Consider the following 22,369-nt stretch of genomic DNA (forward strand, 5'->3'; position numbering starts at 1 on the left):
ACTTTATTCACAAGCAAACAACCTCCAGGCTATGAACTGGACTTCAGAAGTGTTGTTTGTAGGCGGGCAACCAAGGCATTCGACTTGTTGAAAGAACATCTAAGAAAGTCAGCAGAGGCATATTGTAATGCGCGAGACGGGGTGCAAGTGAAGGTGATCAATGAGGGTGATAGGGTGTTGGTGAAGCAGATGCTCACCCTGGCGGAAGGTAAGTTGGCACTCAAGTGTGACGGGTCATGTCGTCGGGTAATTAGCAAGAGGAAGGCGGAGGTGAAGGTGCTTAACACAGGGCGTGTGTGTTCCTCTATTTTGTAGTTAAGTACCCATACTTAGTTCATTTAAATTTATTTAATTTGTATTTAATTAAATATAGACCAGTAAAAGATATTTCTGCTGTGTAAAATTGGCAATAATAAATTGGCCAAATTGACCTTAAACAGGAAGAATTGTAATTAATTCTTCCATAAATTATGAAAGCAAATGTGATTGTCACGTCAGCAAACATTATTAAATAACAGAACGTATTTACGCCTGTTTTAACAATGTTTACAGTCTGACAACTGCTTTATTCATAAATTAAGGTAATAAATACCAACCAAATTTATGTCAAATAATATAAAATTAATAACCACTCCTTCCGGGAATTTATTAAAGTTTTATCCTCATACGAACGCGGGCTCCGGGGAGGGGGGGGGACTCATTACTTCTGGAGGAGCGGCGCGTGTGCAGCCGTGCTGGCTCTCCTCGTGGGTTAACGAGACATGTTACCACTGAGAGATGATCGGGTCTGCCAAATATGCCACAAATATAGACAAGAAAAAGAGGCGATATTTACTACGTACAAAATAGTAACGGGAATCGACAAAATTGTTAAGGAAAAATTCCAGAGACCCGGAACTTCAAGAATAAACGGTTTTAAAAATAACTAAACAAAACTATTCAAGAAATATAAGAAAACCGTCTATCACTTCCACAGTGATAGACGGTTGGAACAAGCAAAGTGTAAAAGTGGTGGAGGCCTAAACCATCGGTAGTTTCAAAGTGTTATACGACAAAGAGTACTAGGACGACGGGACACCACGAGCGTGACTATCATCCCATAACTATACTTAGATAATTAAACTTTAGTAATTACCTGAAATTTAGTTTAGAAAATAAATTTAAGCAAGGAAATTGTAATTTTTCCAATAATAAATGAAAAACATGCATCTATAATAAGCGTATCACACATTCTGAAACAATTGTTTTTCCTTTAATAATGATCACTATCCCATGCGTGCCGCCAAGAGGTCACGCCCCCCGGCGCACAGGAGTGTGCGCGGCGACTCTGAAATGTGTATACTCCTTTAAGAACAAAAGAACAAAGGTAACTGCGGAAGGCCTATTGGCCCATACGAGGCAGCTCCTATTTATAACTACCCAATCCCACTCATATACATGTCCAACCCATGCTTGAAACAATCGAGGGACCCCACCTCCACCATATTACGCGTCAATTGGTTCCACAAATCAACAACCCTGTTACTGAACCAGTATTTACCCAAGTCTTTCCTAAATCTAAACTTATCCAATTTATACCCATTGTTTCGTGTTCTGTCTTTTGTTGATACTTTTAATACCTTAATAATATCCCCTTTGTTATGTCCATTCATCCACTTGTAAACCTCTATCATGTCACCATTAACTCTTCGCGTTTCCAGTAAATGCAACTTAAGCTTTGTTAATCTTTCTTCATATGAATGATTTCTAATTTGGGGAATTAACTTAGTCATCCTACGCTGGATACGTTCAAGTGAATTTATATCCATTCTATAATACGGCGACCAAAACTGAACTGCATAATCTAAATGGGACCTAACCAGAGCAAGATATAGCTGAAGAACCACACCAGGTGTCTTGTTACTAACGCTGCGATTAATAAATCCGAGTGTCCGATTTGCCTTATTACGAACATTCATACATTGATCCTTTTGTTTTAAATTCTTACTAATCATAACTCCCAGATCCCTTTCGCAATCCGACTTCGCAATCTCAACACCATCTAGCTCGTATCTTGTAACTCTATCATCATTACCTAGCCTCAGAACTTTACATTTATCAGCATTAAACTGCATCTGCCAATCCTTTGACCATTTCAAAACCCTATCTAGATCAACTTGAAGTGACAGTGAGTCCTCCTCCGAATTAATTTCCCTACCGATTTTCGTATCATCGGCAAATTTGCAAATGTTGCTACTCAAACCTGAATCTAAATCATTTATATATATTATAAACAACAGAGGTCCCAGGACAGAGCCTTGAGGCAGTCCACTTACAACATTTTCCCACTCTGACTTGACTCTATATACACTAACTCTGTTTCCTTTGGTATAGCCATGCCCTAATCCAGCTTAATATAGCACCCCCAATACCATGACCCTCTATCTTTTTAATCAATCTTTCATGTGGCACTGTATCAAAACCTTTGCTAAAGTCAAGGTACACAACATCACAATCCTTACCACTATCAACTGCCTCAACTATGCTAGAATAAAAAGATAACAAATTTGTTAAACATGAACGGCTATTTATAAAAACATGTTGCGACTCCTCAATTATTAATTTATGTTTTTCAAGATGAAGACGAATTCTATTTGCATTTATTGATTCGAGTAACTTTCCCACAATAGACGTTAGGCCAATTGGTCGATAGTTAGATGCAAGTGATCTATCTCCTTTCTTAAAAACTGGTATCACATTAGCAACTTTCCATAACTCTGGCACTCTGCCTGACTCTATTGATTTATTAAATATGGTATACAGTGGCTCGGAAAGCTCCTCTTTGCATTCTTTAAGTACCCTGGCAAACACTTCATCCAGTCCTAGGTATTTGTTTGGTTTTAGTTTTACTATTTGTTTAATTACATCCTCCCTGGCAACTGCTGAACTAGTCAACCTGTCCTCGTCCCCACCCACCTATATTTGTTCGGCTGAAGGCATATTTTTAAGTTCCTCTTTAGTAAATACAGATATAAAATAGTTATTAAAAATACTACTCATCTCCTCGTCATTATCCGTTATTTGACCTGTCTCAGTTTTTAATGGACCTATCCTTTCCCTAGTCTTAGTTCGATATAATTGAAAAAATCCTTTGGGATTTGTCTTTGCTTGCCCTGCTATGCAAACTTCGTAGTTTCTTTTTGCTTTCCTTATCTCTTTTTTCACATTTCTAACCAGTTGTACGAATTCCTGTTCTAAACTTGCTTCCCCATTCTTAATCCTTTTGTACCACGCTCTCTTATTACCTATAAGGTTCTTTAGATCCTTTGTTATCCACTTAGGATCATTAGTATTCGATCTATTAAATTTATATGGTATACTACATTCCTGTGCTTTGCTTAGAATATTTTTAAATAGGTTATATTTTGAATCCACATCGAAATCCCCTTTTACGTCACCTATCGCTGGATTCACGTCTAGCCCACCCCCCATACCCCAAAACATTCCAATCTATTTGACCCAAAAAATTTCTTAGGCTATTGAAATCAGCTTTTCGAAAATCAGGCACTTTAACAGAATTCTCTCCTACAGATGTATTCCATTCTATGCTAAATCTGATTTCTTTATGATCACTGTTCCCTTGCTCACTTCCTATTTCCATCTCCTTAATTTGTATTTCCCTGTTAGTTAACACTAAATCTAAAATATTTCCCCGCGTTGGTTCCTTAATATGTTGTGTAAGAAAGCAATCGTCAATTAATTCTAGAAAATCTTCTGCTTCATTATTCCCTGTTTTGTTCAACCAGTTTATTCCACTAAAGTTAAAGTCACCCATGACATAAATACTGTTAGATCTAGATGCTCTAGATATTTCATCCCATAGATGCTTTGCTTCCATTCTGTCTAAATTTGGTGGCCTATTAACTCCTATTATAATATTATTTGCTTTTTCGTTTAATTCTAACCAAATAGTTTCTGTGTGTGGCTCAGTTTTGATTCCCTCTTTGAGACTACATTTCAAATTGTCCCTAACATATAGGGCTACTTATATAGGTTTCTGGTTTCTCACCTTAATTCTCGTGCTACGTCGTTTGTTTTGGTATCTTTGTGTTCGCAATTAAATTCCCAGCAGGTGTATATGAATATAATGTACAAAAGCCCGGCGTGATTCCCCGCAGGAAAGCCTAAAGTTACCCGTAAACGAGCACCAATTGGCACACTGCAAACTAATGTGTATACTAGTTCAGTTTGATAACATCAATTTTCGCGTTACGTCTTTCATTTTTGGTATCAAATTGTTCGCAATGTAATGGCGCGCATTTTAAAACTAGTCCCTAAATAATAGCACAATAAATAGAATTTTAACAAATATTTTAAAATTTTGACCAAAAACGTATTTATAATCTTTCAAGTGTTCTGACATCAGGTTTCGTGTTACATCTTTCAATTTGGTATCAAATTTTGCGCACTCTAAGGGCACTTATTTTGAAACTATTCCGAAGTCGATCGCATAAAAATGAATTTTATACAAATATTTTTGTTTTGGACGCAAGTGCTGTCCACGCTAGGACTCTTGAGAAAAGATAGTAGACGTGAGGGTCGTCCACGGCCATCGATGTGATTTGATATAACATATCAAATCATACAACTGCATCTACTACTATGTGAGACTGGTCTGTCTCACATGCTCACTCCCCCTCTGTATAACCAGCAAAAATTCAGATACCATGTGCACTTCTATTAGCCAATTATACAGCTTTTTGTTAAATACAAATAAGAACATTCAAAGTATAAAATCGTATTGGTATGTAACCACTATGACGTGCATAATGATAAAAAAAAATATATAATTGCAGTTCAACCACTGCAAGTTACCTTAAGGCCATCACCGAGCAAAAATTTGCTATCAGAACTTAAACAAACTCTGTCTTCAGACACCACAGAGCCTCTTTGTTTATATCCCTAAACATGCTAAACACACTCTCCAGACATTCTCTTGTGCTCTTTACATGTACAAACATTATTCCTAAATGCTAATCCTAATGTGAAACTTTCCTGGATAGATGTAATAGAATCTATGAGCACCACATCAGAATTAAATATCTGATATTCTTAAAGTGAGACTAAAACTGTGCAAACACTATACAAATAAAAGGACCCAGTCCATGAAGTCACTCTCTATGAATTAAATTGTCCAACTTATTGTTTATTCAGAAGTAAAACCAAAAAGTACTCAATTTCATTTTCTCAGTTTCATACCTTGTGCTCCAAACTCACATTGTATCTTGTGCTACCAGTTCACCCAATTTTAATACTTAACACCTGCAACTTCACCAGTATAATTAAATCAGTCAGTTTATATCGTTGTTATTATGTTTAACTCATGTTCTACTACAATGTTACACCCAGAATTACTTTTAACTTTATCAGTTAGCTTATGGACCTGCCAGAAATACTATGCATGTTAGAGGCTTTGCAAGAATGTAATGCTTAAAGATCAATGTAATGTACTCTCATCCCAATATATATAAATAATAATAAATAAATAAATGAAAGAAGCCGTAAAGCTTGGCTTTACCTATAATAATTAAATTTATAATATATGTAATTTAATTTTATGTCCAAGATACGTTAAAAATATAAATCTTTTATGTCTCAAGAGGGGCATAAATACAAGCTACAATAAAAACCTTTATTACTAATATATCTCAAATTTATGCAAAAATATGTACCTGACCATTGGTCACAGGGTTATAAACTCAGGGAACCGCCTACCCGCTGATCACACACACAGCACCGCTCCTGTGCCAGGAAAGTTCACTACGGGCTCACCATAGTCCTGCCACTTGCCCCGCTCCTGTGCCAGGTAAGTTACGGACTCACCATAGCCCGTGCTACTTGGAACTTGCTCCGAGTAGTTGAATCTATAACAACGTCGTCTACCCGCTGAAACTGTTAAGGCCAAAACTCTGTAGAACTTTAAAATTCGGCTAGAAAAAGATCATCAGAACAAATGGGAAGGAGGGGACTTTTAACAAGCCGCCGGCTTCCGGTCCTTATCGAGGCTACTAGAGAGTTTGTGGCCCTCGGGTAAATTCAGGTAAATATATAAAGTAATTGTCATCGCAGCCCGTGTCTCGGCCCTCGGAGCACCAACTCTACACTCTGATAAATTCAGTAATGAACCGAGATCTCATACTAATGATTACATTTTTATGTGCCATCTGGACGACAGAGTTATAACAGTTATGAACCCCTTCATGGGTAATATAACTTACCAGAGTACGAAGATACATGTTTTAATGAGACTTTCTTGGCGTCCGTTCATTTACACGGAGTCAACGAAAGCCTCGCAATAGCTCTTAGAATTGTTTAGGTAGAGACAAAAAATTAACATATCTGTTTACTACAATGTTGGCGCTGACTGTAGAAGTTGAGAAAACATAAATTTACTTCGAAAAAACTTTGCATAATTAGATGGCAGGTGACGGCCAATGAGCCAGCATTGGAATTGGCTAAACCTGTAAGATGAACAATGTTACCTTGGCTCTGATTGGCCTAACGAAAAGAGTTTGTAACATCTGTTGAGAATCAAGTTAACAACATCAAAATGCCTAATAATTGCATACGAATATCTTTCTGAATCTTTCGGAAGGGTCTCCTTACTGAATACTTAAGAACCTTGGTAACAGCAACGTAGGAAGGAATACATGGCGCTTAATATATCTATGTTTGGTTCTCTATTTGTGGAGTCCTCGGTTAGGTTAGGTTCGACCAATTCATTGCATCAGTTCAGTGACTTTGGAAACGCTAGAGAAGACGGGGTTGATAATTAGGTACTCATGGGTAATCTCGCTGAATGATATCGTCAGTAGATGTGGACATTGTCCACAGCCTCACAACACTCCTGTAACGAGTCCCAGCCTGCGATCTATTAAAGCTGGAGACGAAAGGTTTTTTATTGATCCAAATTTAAGAGAATTAGTTGCAGTTTACTAAAGATGCCTTAGTATAATGCTAAGGTATTTATTAAAACAACAAACATATTGGTAAATAATCACTGGTTAAATTAACAAATTAAATTTCTCCCACACACTGGCCAGGGCTCATGGGAGTCACCATATTAGTGCAGATCAACACGACACAACATGCTGGCTGCTGCGCCTCGCCTCTCCTCAAGTGTTTTATAATTTTCCAGGGACTATTAGCTTTAGTTCTTTCAGAACTAGCCAGTGGTGTTCTAGAGACTAGAACAAACATTAACAAGTGCCACTGCACGCTATAAATATTACCAGTGCCGTATATTGCCCTGGCTGACCACCACCACGTGTGGCCAGCCCAGCAACCACAAAATACTGCGCTCACTCTTCACCAACGAATATAGGGCCGGCTAAAGACGACGACCGGAGCACCCGGGAACCTTTAACCAAGTATCGTTGCGACAGTTCGGTATTGTTGAAATTGACGTCAATTCATTTACATTTGTCATTAACTATTTTTCCCTGGGTTCACCATTAAACTGTGGGTGTTTTTCCCCGAAGCAAGTAAGCTATAGATCTTTCACATTAATTGTTGTGATTTTAAATTCGATTGTTATTATTTAGAAATTGTTCTCAATAAACAGCATTCCATATACGAAATATTCGGGACTAATAGGCCAAGTTATAAACATTATTGTTGTGGTTTGAGCAACGTGCACTCTGAGGAACTAGTGTTCCACTGCAGCTAAATTTATTATCTCCTTATAAATATTAATGCATAATTTTTTGGCACATATCCCAAGGTAGCGACAAGATATTTGCAACATTGACTTCCTTCCTAACTTCAGACTATATGAGGGAGTCTACATTAGCAAACTCTGCTATGTTTTCAGTGGTGGTGGTTGTTAATTTCCAGAATAATGAGAGTAGTTTGTTGTTTAAATTATAGAGTAATTCTGCAATTGTTTTTAATTAATTTACGTTCAGTTGGAAATTTCTTGGTGTAAATTTTATTTATATTCTGCATCAAGAAAAGACTGAGAAGAAAGTTGGGAAATAAAATCCGACAGTTAGTGATCTTAGAAAATCTACACCATAGTTAGTCCTATAACACTATACTGGCTTAGCTCTTTTTGGTCAATATTTTTCAAATTTCTTATTTTTTGGAAACTTTCTTATGGCAGTATCTAATATGAATAAATTTACTATAGGCCTAAATTTCAATCATTACGCTTCTCTTCGGCCGTTAATTAACAGGAAACATTCACAAACGGCTTATCATGCCCAGGAATCAAACCCGGGACCATTCTGTCAGGATGCCGACTTCTTAGATCACTAGCCTACAGGTCATCTGGGTATGTGTCTTGAGAAGCAGCGGCTACCTTGTTAGACACACTTAGAGCATCATCTGACCTTCGAAACACAGCAAAGCTAATTAGGTTCATTAGTTAGCGGTGATCTCGGGCTACCGTTGGCAGCGAGGCGTCCCACCACACACCAACAGCCGCTCTGCTCTCCCGGGACTTCATGTTAAACTAACCACAAGGTTTATATTAGTGCCGCCTCCACCCACTTTGTTGGTAAACATTTACAGCGACGACCACGAGAATCTTTACCCTGAGCCAGTATAGTATTATGAAGTCAATGACGTCACACACTTTGTATCCACCGTATATGTAAAACACAGTTTTATCTCTTATGTTGGGTAGGTTAGCTTTGATTGGGTCAGGATATAATAGGTTGGGTTAGTTTGGACTGAGAAAGGATTAATTAAAGAGTAGTAATGACGTCTAGTGGTGAAAATTTGCTGAGGATTTGGACCCAACTCGGGACGAAACCAAGTTTGACACGCTAAATAATAATAATAGTAGTGGTAGTGGTAGTGGTGGTGGTAGTGGTGGTGGTGGTAGTATTGGTAGTAGTGGTGGTGGTGGTAGTATTGGTGGTGGTGGTGGTAGTATTGGTGGTGGTGGTGGTAGTATTGGTAGTAGTGGTGGTGGTGGTAGTATTGGTAGTAGTGGTGGTGGTGGTAGAAGTAGGCATCCATCAATTAATACTTATTTATCAAGATAAATACGGGTTTACAATACAGTGTTAAGATACACTCCTGATGTGCTAGCTAAGTGTTTACCATAGACGTAATCACCGAGAGGTGTATCCCAATTCTCCATGACTATACACAGAGTTTACTTCATCTCCGGATTATGTCTACAACTGATGTATACTTGTTGGTTGGTCAAAAAGCACTTATGACTGTCTTAATCATTACACCCAACACTAATCTTTTGGGTGGATCCTGAGGTGGTGGGGGACCTGTGGTGGTGGTGGGGGACCTGTGGTGGTGGTGGGGGACCTGTGGTGGTGGTGGTGGTGGTGGTGGTGGTGGTGGGACCTGTGGTGGTGGTGGTGGTGGACCTGTGGTGGTGGTGGGGGACCTGTGGTGGTGGTGGGGGACCTGTGGTGGTGGTGGTGGTGGGGGGACCTGTGGTGGTGGTGGTGGTGGGGGGACCTGTGGTGGTGGTGGTGGTGGGGGGACCTGTGGTGGTGGTGGTGGTGGTGGGGGGACCTGTGGTGGTGGTGGTGGTGGTGGGGGGACCTGTGGTGGTGGTGGTGGTGGTGGGGGGACCTGTGGTGGTGGTGGTGGTGGTGGGGGGACCTGTGGTGGTGGTGGTGGTGGTGGGGGGACCTGTGGTGGTGGTGGTGGTGGTGGGGGGACCTGTGGTGGTGGTGGTGGTGGTGGGGGGACCTGTGGTGGTGGTGGTGGTGGTGGGGGGACCTGTGGTGGTGGTGGTGGTGGTGGGGGGACCTGTGGTGGTGGTGGGGGGACCTGTGGTGGTGGTGGGGGGACCTGTGGTGGTGGTGGGGGGACCTGTGGTGGTGGTGGGGGGACCTGTGGTGGTGGTGGGGGGACCTGTGGTGGTGGTGGTGGTGGGGGGACCTGTGGTGGTGGTGGTGGTGGGGGGACCTGTGGTGGTGGTGGGGGGACCTGTGGTGGTGGTGGGGGGACCTGTGGTGGTGGTGGTGGTGGGGGGACCTGTGGTGGTGGTGGTGGTGGGGGGACCTGTGGTGGTGGTGGTGGTGGGGGGACCTGTGGTGGTGGTGGTGGTGGGGGGACCTGTGGTGGTGGTGGTGGTGGGGGGACCTGTGGTGGTGGTGGTGGTGGGGGGACCTGTGGTGGTGGTGGTGGTGGGGGGACCTGTGGTGGTGGTGGTGGTGGGGGGACCTGTGGTGGTGGTGGTGGTGGGGGGACCTGTGGTGGTGGGGGGACCTGTGGTGGTGGGGGGACCTGTGGTGGTGGGGGGACCTGTGGTGGTGGGGGGACCTGTGGTGGTGGTGGGGGGACCTGTGGTGGTGGTGGGGGGACCTGTGGTGGTGGTGGGGGGACCTGTGGTGGTGGTGGGGGGACCTGTGGTGGTGGTGGGGGGACCTGTGGTGGTGGTGGGGGGACCTGTGGTGGTGGTGGGGGGACCTGTGGTGGTGGTGGGGGGACCTGTGGTGGTGGTGGGGGGACCTGTGGTGGTGGTGGGGGGACCTGTGGTGGTGGTGGGGGGACCTGTGGTGGTGGTGGGGGGACCTGTGGTGGTGGTGGGGGGACCTGTGGTGGTGGTGGGGGGACCTGTGGTGGTGGTGGGGGGACCTGTGGTGGTGGTGGGGGGACCTGTGGTGGTGGTGGGGGGACCTGTGGTGGTGGTGGGGGGACCTGTGGTGGTGGTGGGGGGACCTGTGGTGGTGGTGGGGGGACCTGTGGTGGTGGTGGGGGGACCTGTGGTGGTGGTGGGGGGACCTGTGGTGGTGGTGGGGGGACCTGTGGTGGTGGTGGGGGGACCTGTGGTGGTGGTGGGGGGACCTGTGGTGGTGGTGGGGGGACCTGTGGTGGTGGTGGGGGGACCTGTGGTGGTGGTGGGGGGACCTGTGGTGGTGGTGGGGGGACCTGTGGTGGTGGTGGGGGGACCTGTGGTGGTGGTGGGGGGACCTGTGGTGGTGGTGGGGGGACCTGTGGTGGTGGTGGGGGGACCTGTGGTGGTGGTGGGGGGACCTGTGGTGGTGGTGGGGGGACCTGTGGTGGTGGTGGGGGGACCTGTGGTGGTGGTGGGGGGACTTGTGGTGGTGGTGGGGGGACCTGTGGTGGTGGTGGGGGGACCTGTGGTGGTGATGGGGGGACCTGTGGTGGTGATGGTGGGACCTGTGGTGGTGGTGGGGGGACCTGTGGTGGTGGGACCTGTGGTGGTGGGGGGGACCTGTGGTGGTGGGGGGGACCTGTGGTGGTGGGGGGACCTGTGGTGGTGGGGGGACCTGTAGTGGTGGTGGGGGACCTGTGGTGGTGGGGGGACCTGTGGTGGTGGTGGGGGACCTGTGGTGGTGGTGGGGGACCTGTGGTGGTGGTGGGGGACCTGTGGTGGTGGGGGACCTGAGGTGGTGGGGGGACCAGAGGTGGTGGGGGGGACCAGAGGTGGTGGGGGGGACCAGAGGTGGTGGGGGGGACCAGAGGTGGTGGGGGGGGACCAGAGTTGGGGGGGACCAGAGGTGGGGGGGGACCAGAGGTGGAGGGGGGACCAGTGGTGGTGGGGTGGGACCAGAGGTGGGGTGGGACCAGAGGTGGGGGGGGACCAGTAATAGTGGGGGGGGGACCAGAGGTGGCGGGGGGGGGGCCAGAGGTGGCGGGGGGGGGCCAGAGGTGGCGGGGGGGGACCCGTGGTGGTGGGGGGGGGACCAGAGGTGGTGGGGGGGACCAGAGGTGGTGGGGGGGACCAGAGGTGGTGGGGGGGACCAGAGGTGGTGGGGGGGACCAGAGGTGGTGGGGTGGGGGGACCCGTGGTAGTGGAGGGGGACCAGAGGTGGTGGTGGTGGGGGGGGGACCAGGGGGTGGTGGGGGGACCCGTGGTAGTGGGGGGGACCAGAGGTGGTGGGGGGGACCCGTGGTAGTGAGGGGGGACCAGAGGTGGTGGGGGGGGATCCGTGGTAGTGAGGGGGGACCAGAGGTGGTGGGGGGGGGACCAGTGGTGGTGGGGGCTGGGACAAGAGGGGGGGTATCTAAACTGTGGAAGTCGTGGGGTCTAAGGCAGGGATTTTCAAAGCGTGGGTCTCGACCCATTAGTGGGTCGCGATATAAATATAATGGGTCGCGGCAAACAATACCAAAAATCCACAACAAATAAGCAAGTGTGAGCGACATTCTCACTCAATAATCATCGGTGCAATTTTATCCAAGGAAGCTCATTAAACAACAGAATATTTGAAATGTTCTAATTTAAGATTAGAGCTAAATATCGCCATTTACTTTATCACTCAAGTTTGCTGGTTGTGGCGAGGCGAGATACTCACCAGGGTGAGAGCGCTAAGAACTGTTAGTCATAATTGTGGTTCAAAGAAACAATACCTTAACAGTTTTTATATGATATGGGTTACCAACTTGCGTTAACTAATATTTTTAGCACTTATAATAATTTAAATATGAAACTATATGGAATAGAGCGTTAATATATTCCAACATATATAATATGCTCAATGATTTTAGAAGATAGTAAGACTATTGCTAGCAAGTATTAAACGTGATCAAACCACCTGTTGTGTGTTTCAAACATTGTTCAATATTTTGCTGAGAGCATTTTTGCTGAATATATTTTAAGAGAATTAAAACTCTTGATAATGTCACTTTTCTATCCAAAAGCTTTAATAACTATTTTTCTGTACATAAATTTGAAATATTAAACAAATGCCTTTGGATAAAAGATCCATTAAAACTGCATCACCCAAAAGCAATAAACGAGTTCAACTTTGATCTTGATTAACCAGCTGAGCTGCTGCATCTTAGCAGTTTATTTACACTGAAGACGGGAACTATCAGGGGAAAGCGCCAAGCCATTACGACTATATAGCACTTAGAAAGGGTCAGGATAAGGATTTGGGATGAGACGGGGGGGGGGGGGAGGAGGAATGGTGCCCAACCACTTGGACGGTCGGAGATTGAACGCCGACCAACACGATACCAGACCGTCGCTCTACCGTCCAGGCCAAGTGGTTGGGCCGTGATTGAGTTAATGAATTTGCCATAATATTTTACTGAAGTTAAAGGAGAATTTCCACTTTTAAGGAAAAAGATAATCTTGATATTTTTTACTACTATTTATGTGAACTTACATTTTCCCCCATTACTCAGTTAAAAAGTTGAGTTAATGAGTTGATCTCTTCTTGTAAAGAGAGACCAGCTCTTCACCATCTGGTGTGTGTGTGTAGCATTATCTTCCTGTGTTCCAAATTGGTCATCAGCTACTAACAAACAAGCACTTCCTTCTCACTAAATGAATACTCTTTTTTTTTTGTGTGGGGGGGGGGAGGGCAGAATTTTATGCAAAATATTTATTTTTATATCTATATTCTTCCCCAAAAATAAATACATATGTAATTTAATTTAATAGGTTCCATCCACATATAAGCGTTGATCAAGTGTCAATAGTAAACAAGTCAAATAATTCACAGAGTTTGTGTTTGATGTATTTTACATAGACATTCTGGGTCGCAATGGAGAGTGCAATTGTTACTTTGTGTAGCAGTAAAGTAAGTTGGAAAAACGCTGTCCTATGTGGTGCTGGGAGGAGGCAAACGACGTCACTAACTAAATATAGTAACCATTTCTTCAACTCACTGCATTACAGGTACAGCTAGTTGGTGTGGATGAAAGAGCTCTTAGATAAACAAATAATATCTTCATTTATCAGTAAAGTACTATTTTCGTCTGCAATGTTGAATGTAAACAAAGAATATATACGTGGTATTATATTGCTTCAACCTCATGTTGGAACTGGGCTCAGCGACACTGAAGTAGGTTTACTGAGATGCAAACACACACAAAGGAACGATATAGCTCAACCTACTTCCTCACCCCGTTAATACAAGGGGTTTTGTGATCCAAACATCACAAAACATCGACATACAACTTCACGTTCTGTTAAGTCATCTATATTTCCTCCCGCACACAGCAAGTAATTATCAAAATTAGGCACCAAATCCACACAGTTCATATTATTCACAACGTACAAATACATACAACCGCCTATAAAAGTAGGTACAAATGCAAAGATATAAATGATAATACCTAGGTCACATTCAAATTAACACATTTTTACATTCCAAGTATAAAATTATTCTTTCTCCAGAGTATAACTAATTAGAACAAAGTTCTAATGCCTCCAAGGGTAGGGAAAGGAGTCTCGAATACCTCCAATGACAGGCTAGGGGTCTTGAATACCTCCAGTGTCAGGCTAGGGGTCTAGAATGCCTCCAGTGTCAGGCTAGGGGTCTCGAATGCCTCCAGTGACAGGCTAAGGGTCTCGAATGCCTCCAGTGACAGGCTAGGGGTCTCGAATGCCTCCAGTGACAGGCTAGGGGTCTCGAATGCCTCCAGTGACAGGCTAGGGGTCTCGAATGCCTCCAGTGACAGGCTAGGGGTCTCGAATGCCTCCAATGACAGGCTAGGGGTCTCGAATGCCTCCAATGACAGGCTAGGGGTCTCGAATGCCTCCAATGACAGGCTAGGGGTCTCGAATGCCTCCAATGACAGGCTAGGGGTCTCGAATGCCTCCAATGACAGGCTAGGGGTCTCGAATGCCTCCAATGACAGGCTAGGGGTCTCGAATGCCTCCAATGACAGGCTAGGGGTCTCGAATGCCTCCAATGACAGGCTAGGGGTCTCGAATGCCTCCAAGGACTGACTAGGGGTCTCGAATGCCTCCAAGAACTGACTAGGGGTCTCGAATGCCTCCAAGGACTGACTAGGGGTCTCGAATGCCTCCAAGGACTGACTAGGGGTCTCGAATGCCTCCAAGGACTGACTACGGGTCTCGAATGCCTCCAAGGACTGACTAGGGGTCTCGAGTGCCTCCAAGGACTGGCTGGGGGGGTCTCGAGTGCCTCCAAAACCCGGATTAGGGGTTTCGAATGCCTCTAAAGCCCGAAGTAGGGGGTTTCGAGTGCCTGTAAGGCCAGCGTTAGGGGGTGTCGAGTGCTTCTAAGGACAGAATTAGAGGGAGTAGGGTTCCTCCAAAGCCTGAGTAGGGGGTGTAGGGTACCTCCAAAGACTGACTTAGGATGCTCCTGTGCTTCCAAAGCCTAAATAAGGGATTCTTGGGCCTCCAAGTCCCAGGTTGGGGACTTTAGAACCTGTAAATCAATAAAGGAATTTGGAACCTAACCAAAATTGGGTTATTGTAGATTTAGTCTTAATTTAAACAGAGATTTGTGGAACAAGGAAATGGGAACGTACCTTAGATTCAGAATAATTTTGTCCCTCGAGGAGCTGTTCGGGTGTACTTACCTGTAATGACAAGGAAGTTAATTGGTTGTAAACACAGTTTTAAAGTTTCCGTAATATTAACTCTCAATTATAATTAAACACCAATATGAATGATCACATTTTGATCCATATGTACATTAACAGCTGAAGTAAAGATGACGCTTGAGGCTCGAGGTTGTGCCTACCTTGCTTGAAGGTCGAGGGTCCTGGGGTCTAGTGACGTCAGACGAGGGTCCTGGAGTCTAGTGACGTCAGACGAGGGCCCTGGGGTCTAGTGACGTCAGACGAGGGCCCTGGGGTCTAGTGACGTCAGACGAGGGCCCTGGGGTCTAGTGACGTCAGACGAGGGCCCTGGGGTCTAGTGACGTCAGACGAGGGCCCTGGGGTCTGGTGACGTCAGACGAGGGCCCTGGGGTCTGGTGACGTCAGACGAGGGCCCTGGGGTCTGGTGACGTCAGACGAGGGCCCTGGGGTCTGGTGACGTCAGACGAGGGCCCTGGGGTCTAGTGACGTCAGACGAGGGCCCCGGGGTCTAGTGACGTCAGACGAGGGCCCCGGGGTCTAGTGACGTCAGCCGAGGGCCCCGGGGTCTAGTGACGTCAGCCGAGGGCCCCGGGGTCTAGTGACGTCAGCCGAGGGCCCCGGGGTCTAGTGACGTCAGACGAGGGCCCCGGGGTCTAGTGACGTCAGACGAGGGCCCCGGGGTCTAGTGACGTCAGACGAGGGCCCCGGGGTCTAGTGACGTCAGACGAGGGCCCCGGGGTCTAGTGACGTCAGACGAGGGCCCCGGGGTCTAGTGACGTCAGACGAGGGCCCCGGGGTCTAGTGACGTCAGACGAGGGCCCCGGGGTCTAGTGACGTCAGACGAGGGCCACGGGGTCTAGTGACGTCAGACGAGGGCCACGGGGTCTAGTGACGTCAGACGAGGGCCCCGGGGTCTAGTGACGTCAGACGAGGGCCCCGGGGTCTAGTGACGTCAGACGAGGGCCCCGGGGTCTAGTGACGTCAGACGAGGGCCCCGGGGTCTAGTGACGTCAGACGAGGGCCCCGGGGTCTAGTGACGTCAGACGAGGGCCCCGGGGTCTAGTGACGTCAGACGAGAGCCCCGGGGTCTAGTGACGTCAGACGAGGGCCCCGGGGTCTAGTGACGTCAGACGAGGGCCCCGGGGTCTAGTGACGTCAGACGAGGGCCCCGGGGTCTAGTGACGTCAGACGAGGGCCCCGGGGTCTAGTGACGTCAGACGAGGGCCCCGGGGTCTAGTGACGTCAGACGAGGGCCCCGGGGTCTAGTGACGTCAGACGAGGGCCCTGGGGTCTAGTGACGTCAGACGAGGGCCCTGGGGTCTAGTGACGTCAGACGAGGGCCCTGGGGTCTAGTGACGTCAGACGAGGGCCCTGGGGTCTAGTGACGTCAGACGAGGGCCCTGGGGTCTAGTGACGTCAGACGAGGGCCCTGGGGTCTAGTGACGTCAGACGAGGGCCCTGGGGTCTAGTGACGTCAGACGAGGGCCCTGGGGTCTAGTGACGTCAGACGAGGGGCCCTGGGGTCTAGTGACGTCAGTCGAGGGCCCTGGAGTCTAGTGACGTCAGTCGAGGGCCCTGCACTCTAGTGACGTCATGGAATCTGGGGTCTAGTGACGTCAGACGAGGGCCCTGGGGTCTAGTGACGTCAGACGAGGGCCCTGGGATCTAGTGACGTCAGACGAGGGCCCTGGGGACTAGTGACTGTCAGACGAGGGCCCTGGGGACTAGTGACGTCATGGGCCCTGGGATATAGGGATGACAGACAGGTGTGGTCGACAAGACACTGCCCGCGACACTCGCACATACACAAACTTGATAGTTTCACTCAGGATATCTTAGGTAACAGTCACGAATCTTTCAAGACGTCTTAAACACTAAACACTGGACGACGAACTGGAGCTGCGTGACTTTACCACGAGAAAATTGGCCTGTTTACGACAGGTATTTTGTACCCAACACTGAACACTTTCATGTCATCAACATCAAATAGTAATGACAGTGTTCCTTGATGTCTTAACTTTTCACTTAGAATACAAATGTAACTTTCAGGATCTTGGAAGACAAGAAACAAGTAATTAAATTATATTTATATAATGACTTGTTCTGTCATAACCACATTGAGCACTTTATTATCAAGCAGGACAAGGAATGAGGGATCAAAGTTCACGCGCCACTTGTAACACAAGAATTGTTCAGGAATAACACATCATCCCGTCCCTATTAACTCCCTCTGCCCGAACACGTGTTTATTTTGTTCTTCAATAACACTTACAATATTCCGTCACACACAACACTCACTTCACTAGGTTGGCGGTGGGCTTATGGCCTATCCGGCTCTGGAGGAGTTATTAAGGCCACCACAACTGTTTACTGACCAGCCAGCAAGTACACCTCAGCCCTGAACATAAGACTAAAGGAAACTCACTGTGTAGACCCCTTGAAATGGTATACACTGCTTGGTGTACATGTGTCCCGGCGCCCGTCCGTCACTATGTATAACAAACGACCTAATGAAATGACCCGCGCGAGTAGAGGGATCAGAAGGTCTGCTTCTCGAGCCTCGAGCCTCGAGCCAACCCAACCCGCTCGAAGCCTCGTTGTCTTTCCTCACACCCCGTCGTCTCCAGTTCCCTCGACTCAAAAATTCAGCCCGTCCTCATAACCTAGCTCATCCTCAAAAACTAAAGCCATAAGTGATTCCATGCACCCGCCAAACCCCCTGTTTGTGCATGAAAATCGGTTTTCACACGACTCTCAACTGATGACGTTTGAATATTTCCTGAACAATGTTTCGCTGACGACTTTTGTTTGAACCACAACGCTGAAAATCCTCACCCACGTACTACAATTATAAATAATCGCCAACAGAACTTAATCACCTAACCTAACTTAACCAATGCGTAAATATGCACTATTTGCTAAAATTTAATATTAATTTATATTTAAGAAAATTACCATTTTGAATTAACTGCATGTTAACATTGATGAATGCGTCTTTTGGGTCGACCGCTGGGTGGAATGAACGTAGACTGACGTTACACAAATTTACTAAATTGCTCGAGCCTAACCTGACCGAAGGCTCACGCACAGAAAACGTTAACTTTTGAATGCAGATATGTTTTGCAATACATCATATTTTGTCCGTTGAGGATTTTAACATCAAAATTCAATGTATTATTGGAGTGGACAAATTGTTTCATGACAGCCCAGCAGCAAAACATTAGCCAAATGCCTCGCTTACTACCTATGTTCGAAGTGAATTTCTCAAACTGTCCACTTGTGTAGTTGAGATGAAAACTGATCAGAAAGTTCAACGTCTTGTTTCAGCGCCTCAATGTAGCACACCAGAGAAGAAACGCCTGCTGCGTCCTCGTTTCTATCCGGAAGCGGAGGAACTCCATGAGATCCATAACCTTTAAATACTCATCATAATAACCAAAGTACATCTTGTAACCTTTAAATAGCTAATAAAGCACAACAAAACACAAAAGGACGGAGGTGGTTAAAGAAAAGCACACAGAGACTGTTTCGGATGGGACTTAAACAATCTCTCTTATGTGTTATGTGTGCTTTCCTCCGAGGCTAAAGGTTCCCTTCTTCCAGCCAGAGGTGGTACTCCCTTCCATTGTTCATAATATATAAGGAAACTCACTGTATATATAAATATAAATATAAATATATATATATATATATATATATATATATATATATATATATATATATATATATATATATATATATATATATATATATGTCGTACCTAGTAGCCAGAACGCACTTCTCAGCCTACTATACAAGGCCCGATTTGCCTAATAAGCCAAGTTTTCATGAATTAATTGCTTTTCGACTACCTAACCTACCTAATCTAACCTAACCTAACTTTTTCGGCTACCTAACCTAACCTAACCAATAAAGATAGGTTAGGTTAGGTTAGGTAGGGTTGGTTAGGTTCGGTCATATATCTACGTTAATTTTAACTCCAATAAAAAAAAATTGACCTCATACATAATGAAATGGGTAGCTTTATCATTTCATAAGAAAAAAATAGAGAAAATATATTTATTCAGGAAAACTTGGCTTATTAGGCAAATCGGGCCTTACATAGTAGGCGGAGAAGTGAGTTCTGGCTACTAGGTACGACATATATATATGTATATTATGCAAACAAGCCTGAATGGTCCCCAGGACTATATGCGACTGAAAACTCACACCCCAGAAGTGACTCGAACCCATACTCCCAGGAGCAATGCAACTGGTAACTACAGGACGCCTTAATCCGCTTGATCGCTTGTCCTGGGAGTATGGGTTCCAGTCACTTCTGGGCTGTGAGTTTTCAGATATATATATATATATATATATATATATATATATATATATATATATATATATATATATATATATATATATATATATATATATATAAATATAAATATATATATATATATATATATATATATATATATATATATACATATATATATATATATATATATATATATATATATATATATATATGTCGTACCTAGTAGCCAGAACGCACTTCTCGGCCTACTATTCAAGGCCCGATTTGCCTAATAAGCCAAGTTTTCATGAATTAATTGGTTTTCGACTACCTAACCTACCTAACCTAACCTGACCTAACTTTTTCGGCTACCTAACCTAACCTTACCTATAAAGATAGGTTAGGTTAGGTTAGGTAGGGTTGGTTAGGTTCGGTCATATATCTACGTTAATTTTAACTCCAATAAAAAAAAATTGACCTCATACATAATCAAATGGGTAGCTTTATCATTTCATAAGAAAAAAATTAGAGAAAATATATTAATTCAGGAAAACTTGGCTTATTAGGCAAATCGGGCCTTGCATAGTAGGCCAAAAAGTGCGTTCTGGCTACTAGGTACGACATATATATATATATATATATATATATATATATATATTAGTATATTTTGGTAGCAGTCTTTCCTGTAGACATATATTATTAAATATGGCCGAAAAAGTAAGATTAATAATTCTAACACGAATTTTCTCGATATTTCTTATGTTTCTTTTCACTGTTGATGGTAATTGAAAAATTAATTCTCTCAAATTCATTTTTATTGTAGTCTGACGCGACACTTGAACGCGTTTCGTAATAACTTATTACATTTTCAAAGACTTTTAGTTTACACACACACAACTATTACCTGTAAACACTAAACAGAGTTCTTACTTATGCTATGATTTAAACAGCTTTCATTTTTCATTTTATACCCGCATTTTGGGTGAGGTGATATGTTACAACAGTTTTGGATGAGGTGAACAAAACTTTCAACACAGGATAGAACACGAAACAATGGGTATTGAAGGTAAGAATGGAAGTAATTGCAGAGGGCCTATTGGCCCATATTTCTTGATGTTTCTATATTGGAGCGGAGTCTTGAGGTGGGTAGAATATAGTTGTGCATTAATTGGCTGTTGATTGCTAGTCTTGACTTCTTAATGTGTAGTGCCTCGCAGATGTCAAGCCGCCTGCTATCGCTGTATCTATCGATGATTTCTGTGTTGTTTGCTAAGATTTCTCTGGTGATGGTTTGGTTGTGGGAAGAGATTACATGTTCCTTAATGGAGCCCTGTTGCTTATGCATCATTAATCGCCTAGAAAGAGATGTTGTTGTCTTGCCTATATACTGAGTTTTTTGAGGCTTACAGTCCCCAAGAGGGCATTTGAAGGCATAGACGACGTTAGTCTCTTTTAAAGCGTTCTGCTTTGTGTCTGGCGAGTTTCTCATGAGTAGGCTGGCCGTTTTTTTGGTTTTATAGTAAATCGTCAGTTGTATCTTCTGATCTTTGTCTGTAGGGATAACGTTTCTATTAACAATATCATTCAGGACCCTCTCCTCCATTTTATGAGCTGTGGAAAAGAAGTTCCTGTAAAATAGTCTAATAGGGGGTATAGGTGTTGTGTTAGTTGTCTCTTCAGAGGTTGCATGGCGTTTCACTTTCCTTCTTATGATGTCTTCGACGAAACCATTGGAGAAGCCGTTGTTGACTAGGACCTGCCTTACCCTACAGAGTTCTTTGTCGACTTGCTTCCATTCTGAGCTGTGGCTGAGAGCACGGTCGACATAATCGTTAACAACACTCCTCTTGTACCTGTCTGGGCAGTCGCCTTTGGCATTTAGGCACATTCCTATGTTTGTTTCCGTAGTGTAGACTGCAGTGTGGAAACCTCCGCTCTTTTCCATGACTGTTACATCTAGAAAGGGCAGCTTCCCATCCTTCTCCATCTCGTAAGTGAAACACAACACAGAATTCTGCTCAAATGCCTCTTTCAGCTCCTGCAGAAGTCTGACATCAGGTACCTGTGTAAAAATGTCGTCAATATACCTGCAGTATATAGCCGGTTTCAAGTTCATGTCGACTAAGACTTTTTGCTCGATGTTACCCATGTAGAAGTTTGCAAACAGGACACCTAGGGGAGAACCCATGGCGACCCCATCTACTTGCTTATACATGTGTCCATCCGGGCTCAAGAAGGGTGCCACTTTAATACAAGCTTGGAGTAGTTTCCTTAGACTGTTTTCTGGTATGTCAAGAGGAGTACAGACCGTATCACGATACACTCTGTCCGCTATCATCCTGATTGTTTCACCCACAGGTACGTTGGTAAACAGTGATTCTACGTCCAACGAGGCTCTTATCCCTGTGGCCCGTGTTCCCCGCAGTAAGTAAAAAAATTCCTTTGGAGACTTCAGGCTAAAGGCGCAAGGGACGTAAGGAGTCAGCAAGCTGTTGAGTCTTTTCGCCAGTCTGTACGTGGGTGTGGGTATCTGGCTGATGATTGGCCGAAGTGGGTTTCCAGGCTAATGTGTCTTGACATTTCCATATGTGTATCCAGGTTTATATTCCCCAATAATCTTTGGCAGGTGGAGTCCGGATTTCTTGGCGTTCACAGTTTCGATCAATTTGTTGACCTTTGCTTTCAATTCGGCTGTAGTGTCCTTCGTTACCCTTTGGAATTTAGTTTGGTCAGAGAGTATGAGGTTCATTTTCGCCAGATATCCGACTTTTTTAAGAATGACGTATATTGGCGACTTGTCACCTCTCCTGACAA

General features: G+C 44.8%; 1 protein-coding gene across 1 annotated transcript in view; it reads right to left on the minus strand.

Annotated features, from left to right (window-relative positions):
• Window positions 1-14,226: 14,226 nt before the first annotated feature.
• The window catches only part of LOC138366635 (mucin-22-like), a 28,776-nt gene continuing 20,633 nt past the window's right edge, over window positions 14,227-22,369 (minus strand). Inside the window, exons 2-3 of the mRNA XM_069327816.1 lie at window positions 15,220-15,270; window positions 14,227-14,964 (exon numbers count right to left, since the gene is read on the minus strand). Of these exons, the coding sequence (XP_069183917.1) occupies window positions 14,227-14,964; window positions 15,220-15,270 (789 nt within the window). The remainder of the gene's footprint in view (window positions 14,965-15,219; window positions 15,271-22,369) is intronic.

The sequence above is a fragment of the Procambarus clarkii genome, chromosome 2 (assembly GCF_040958095.1).
Source record: "Procambarus clarkii isolate CNS0578487 chromosome 2, FALCON_Pclarkii_2.0, whole genome shotgun sequence".
NCBI classification, from domain to species: Eukaryota; Metazoa; Arthropoda; class Malacostraca; order Decapoda; family Cambaridae; genus Procambarus; species Procambarus clarkii.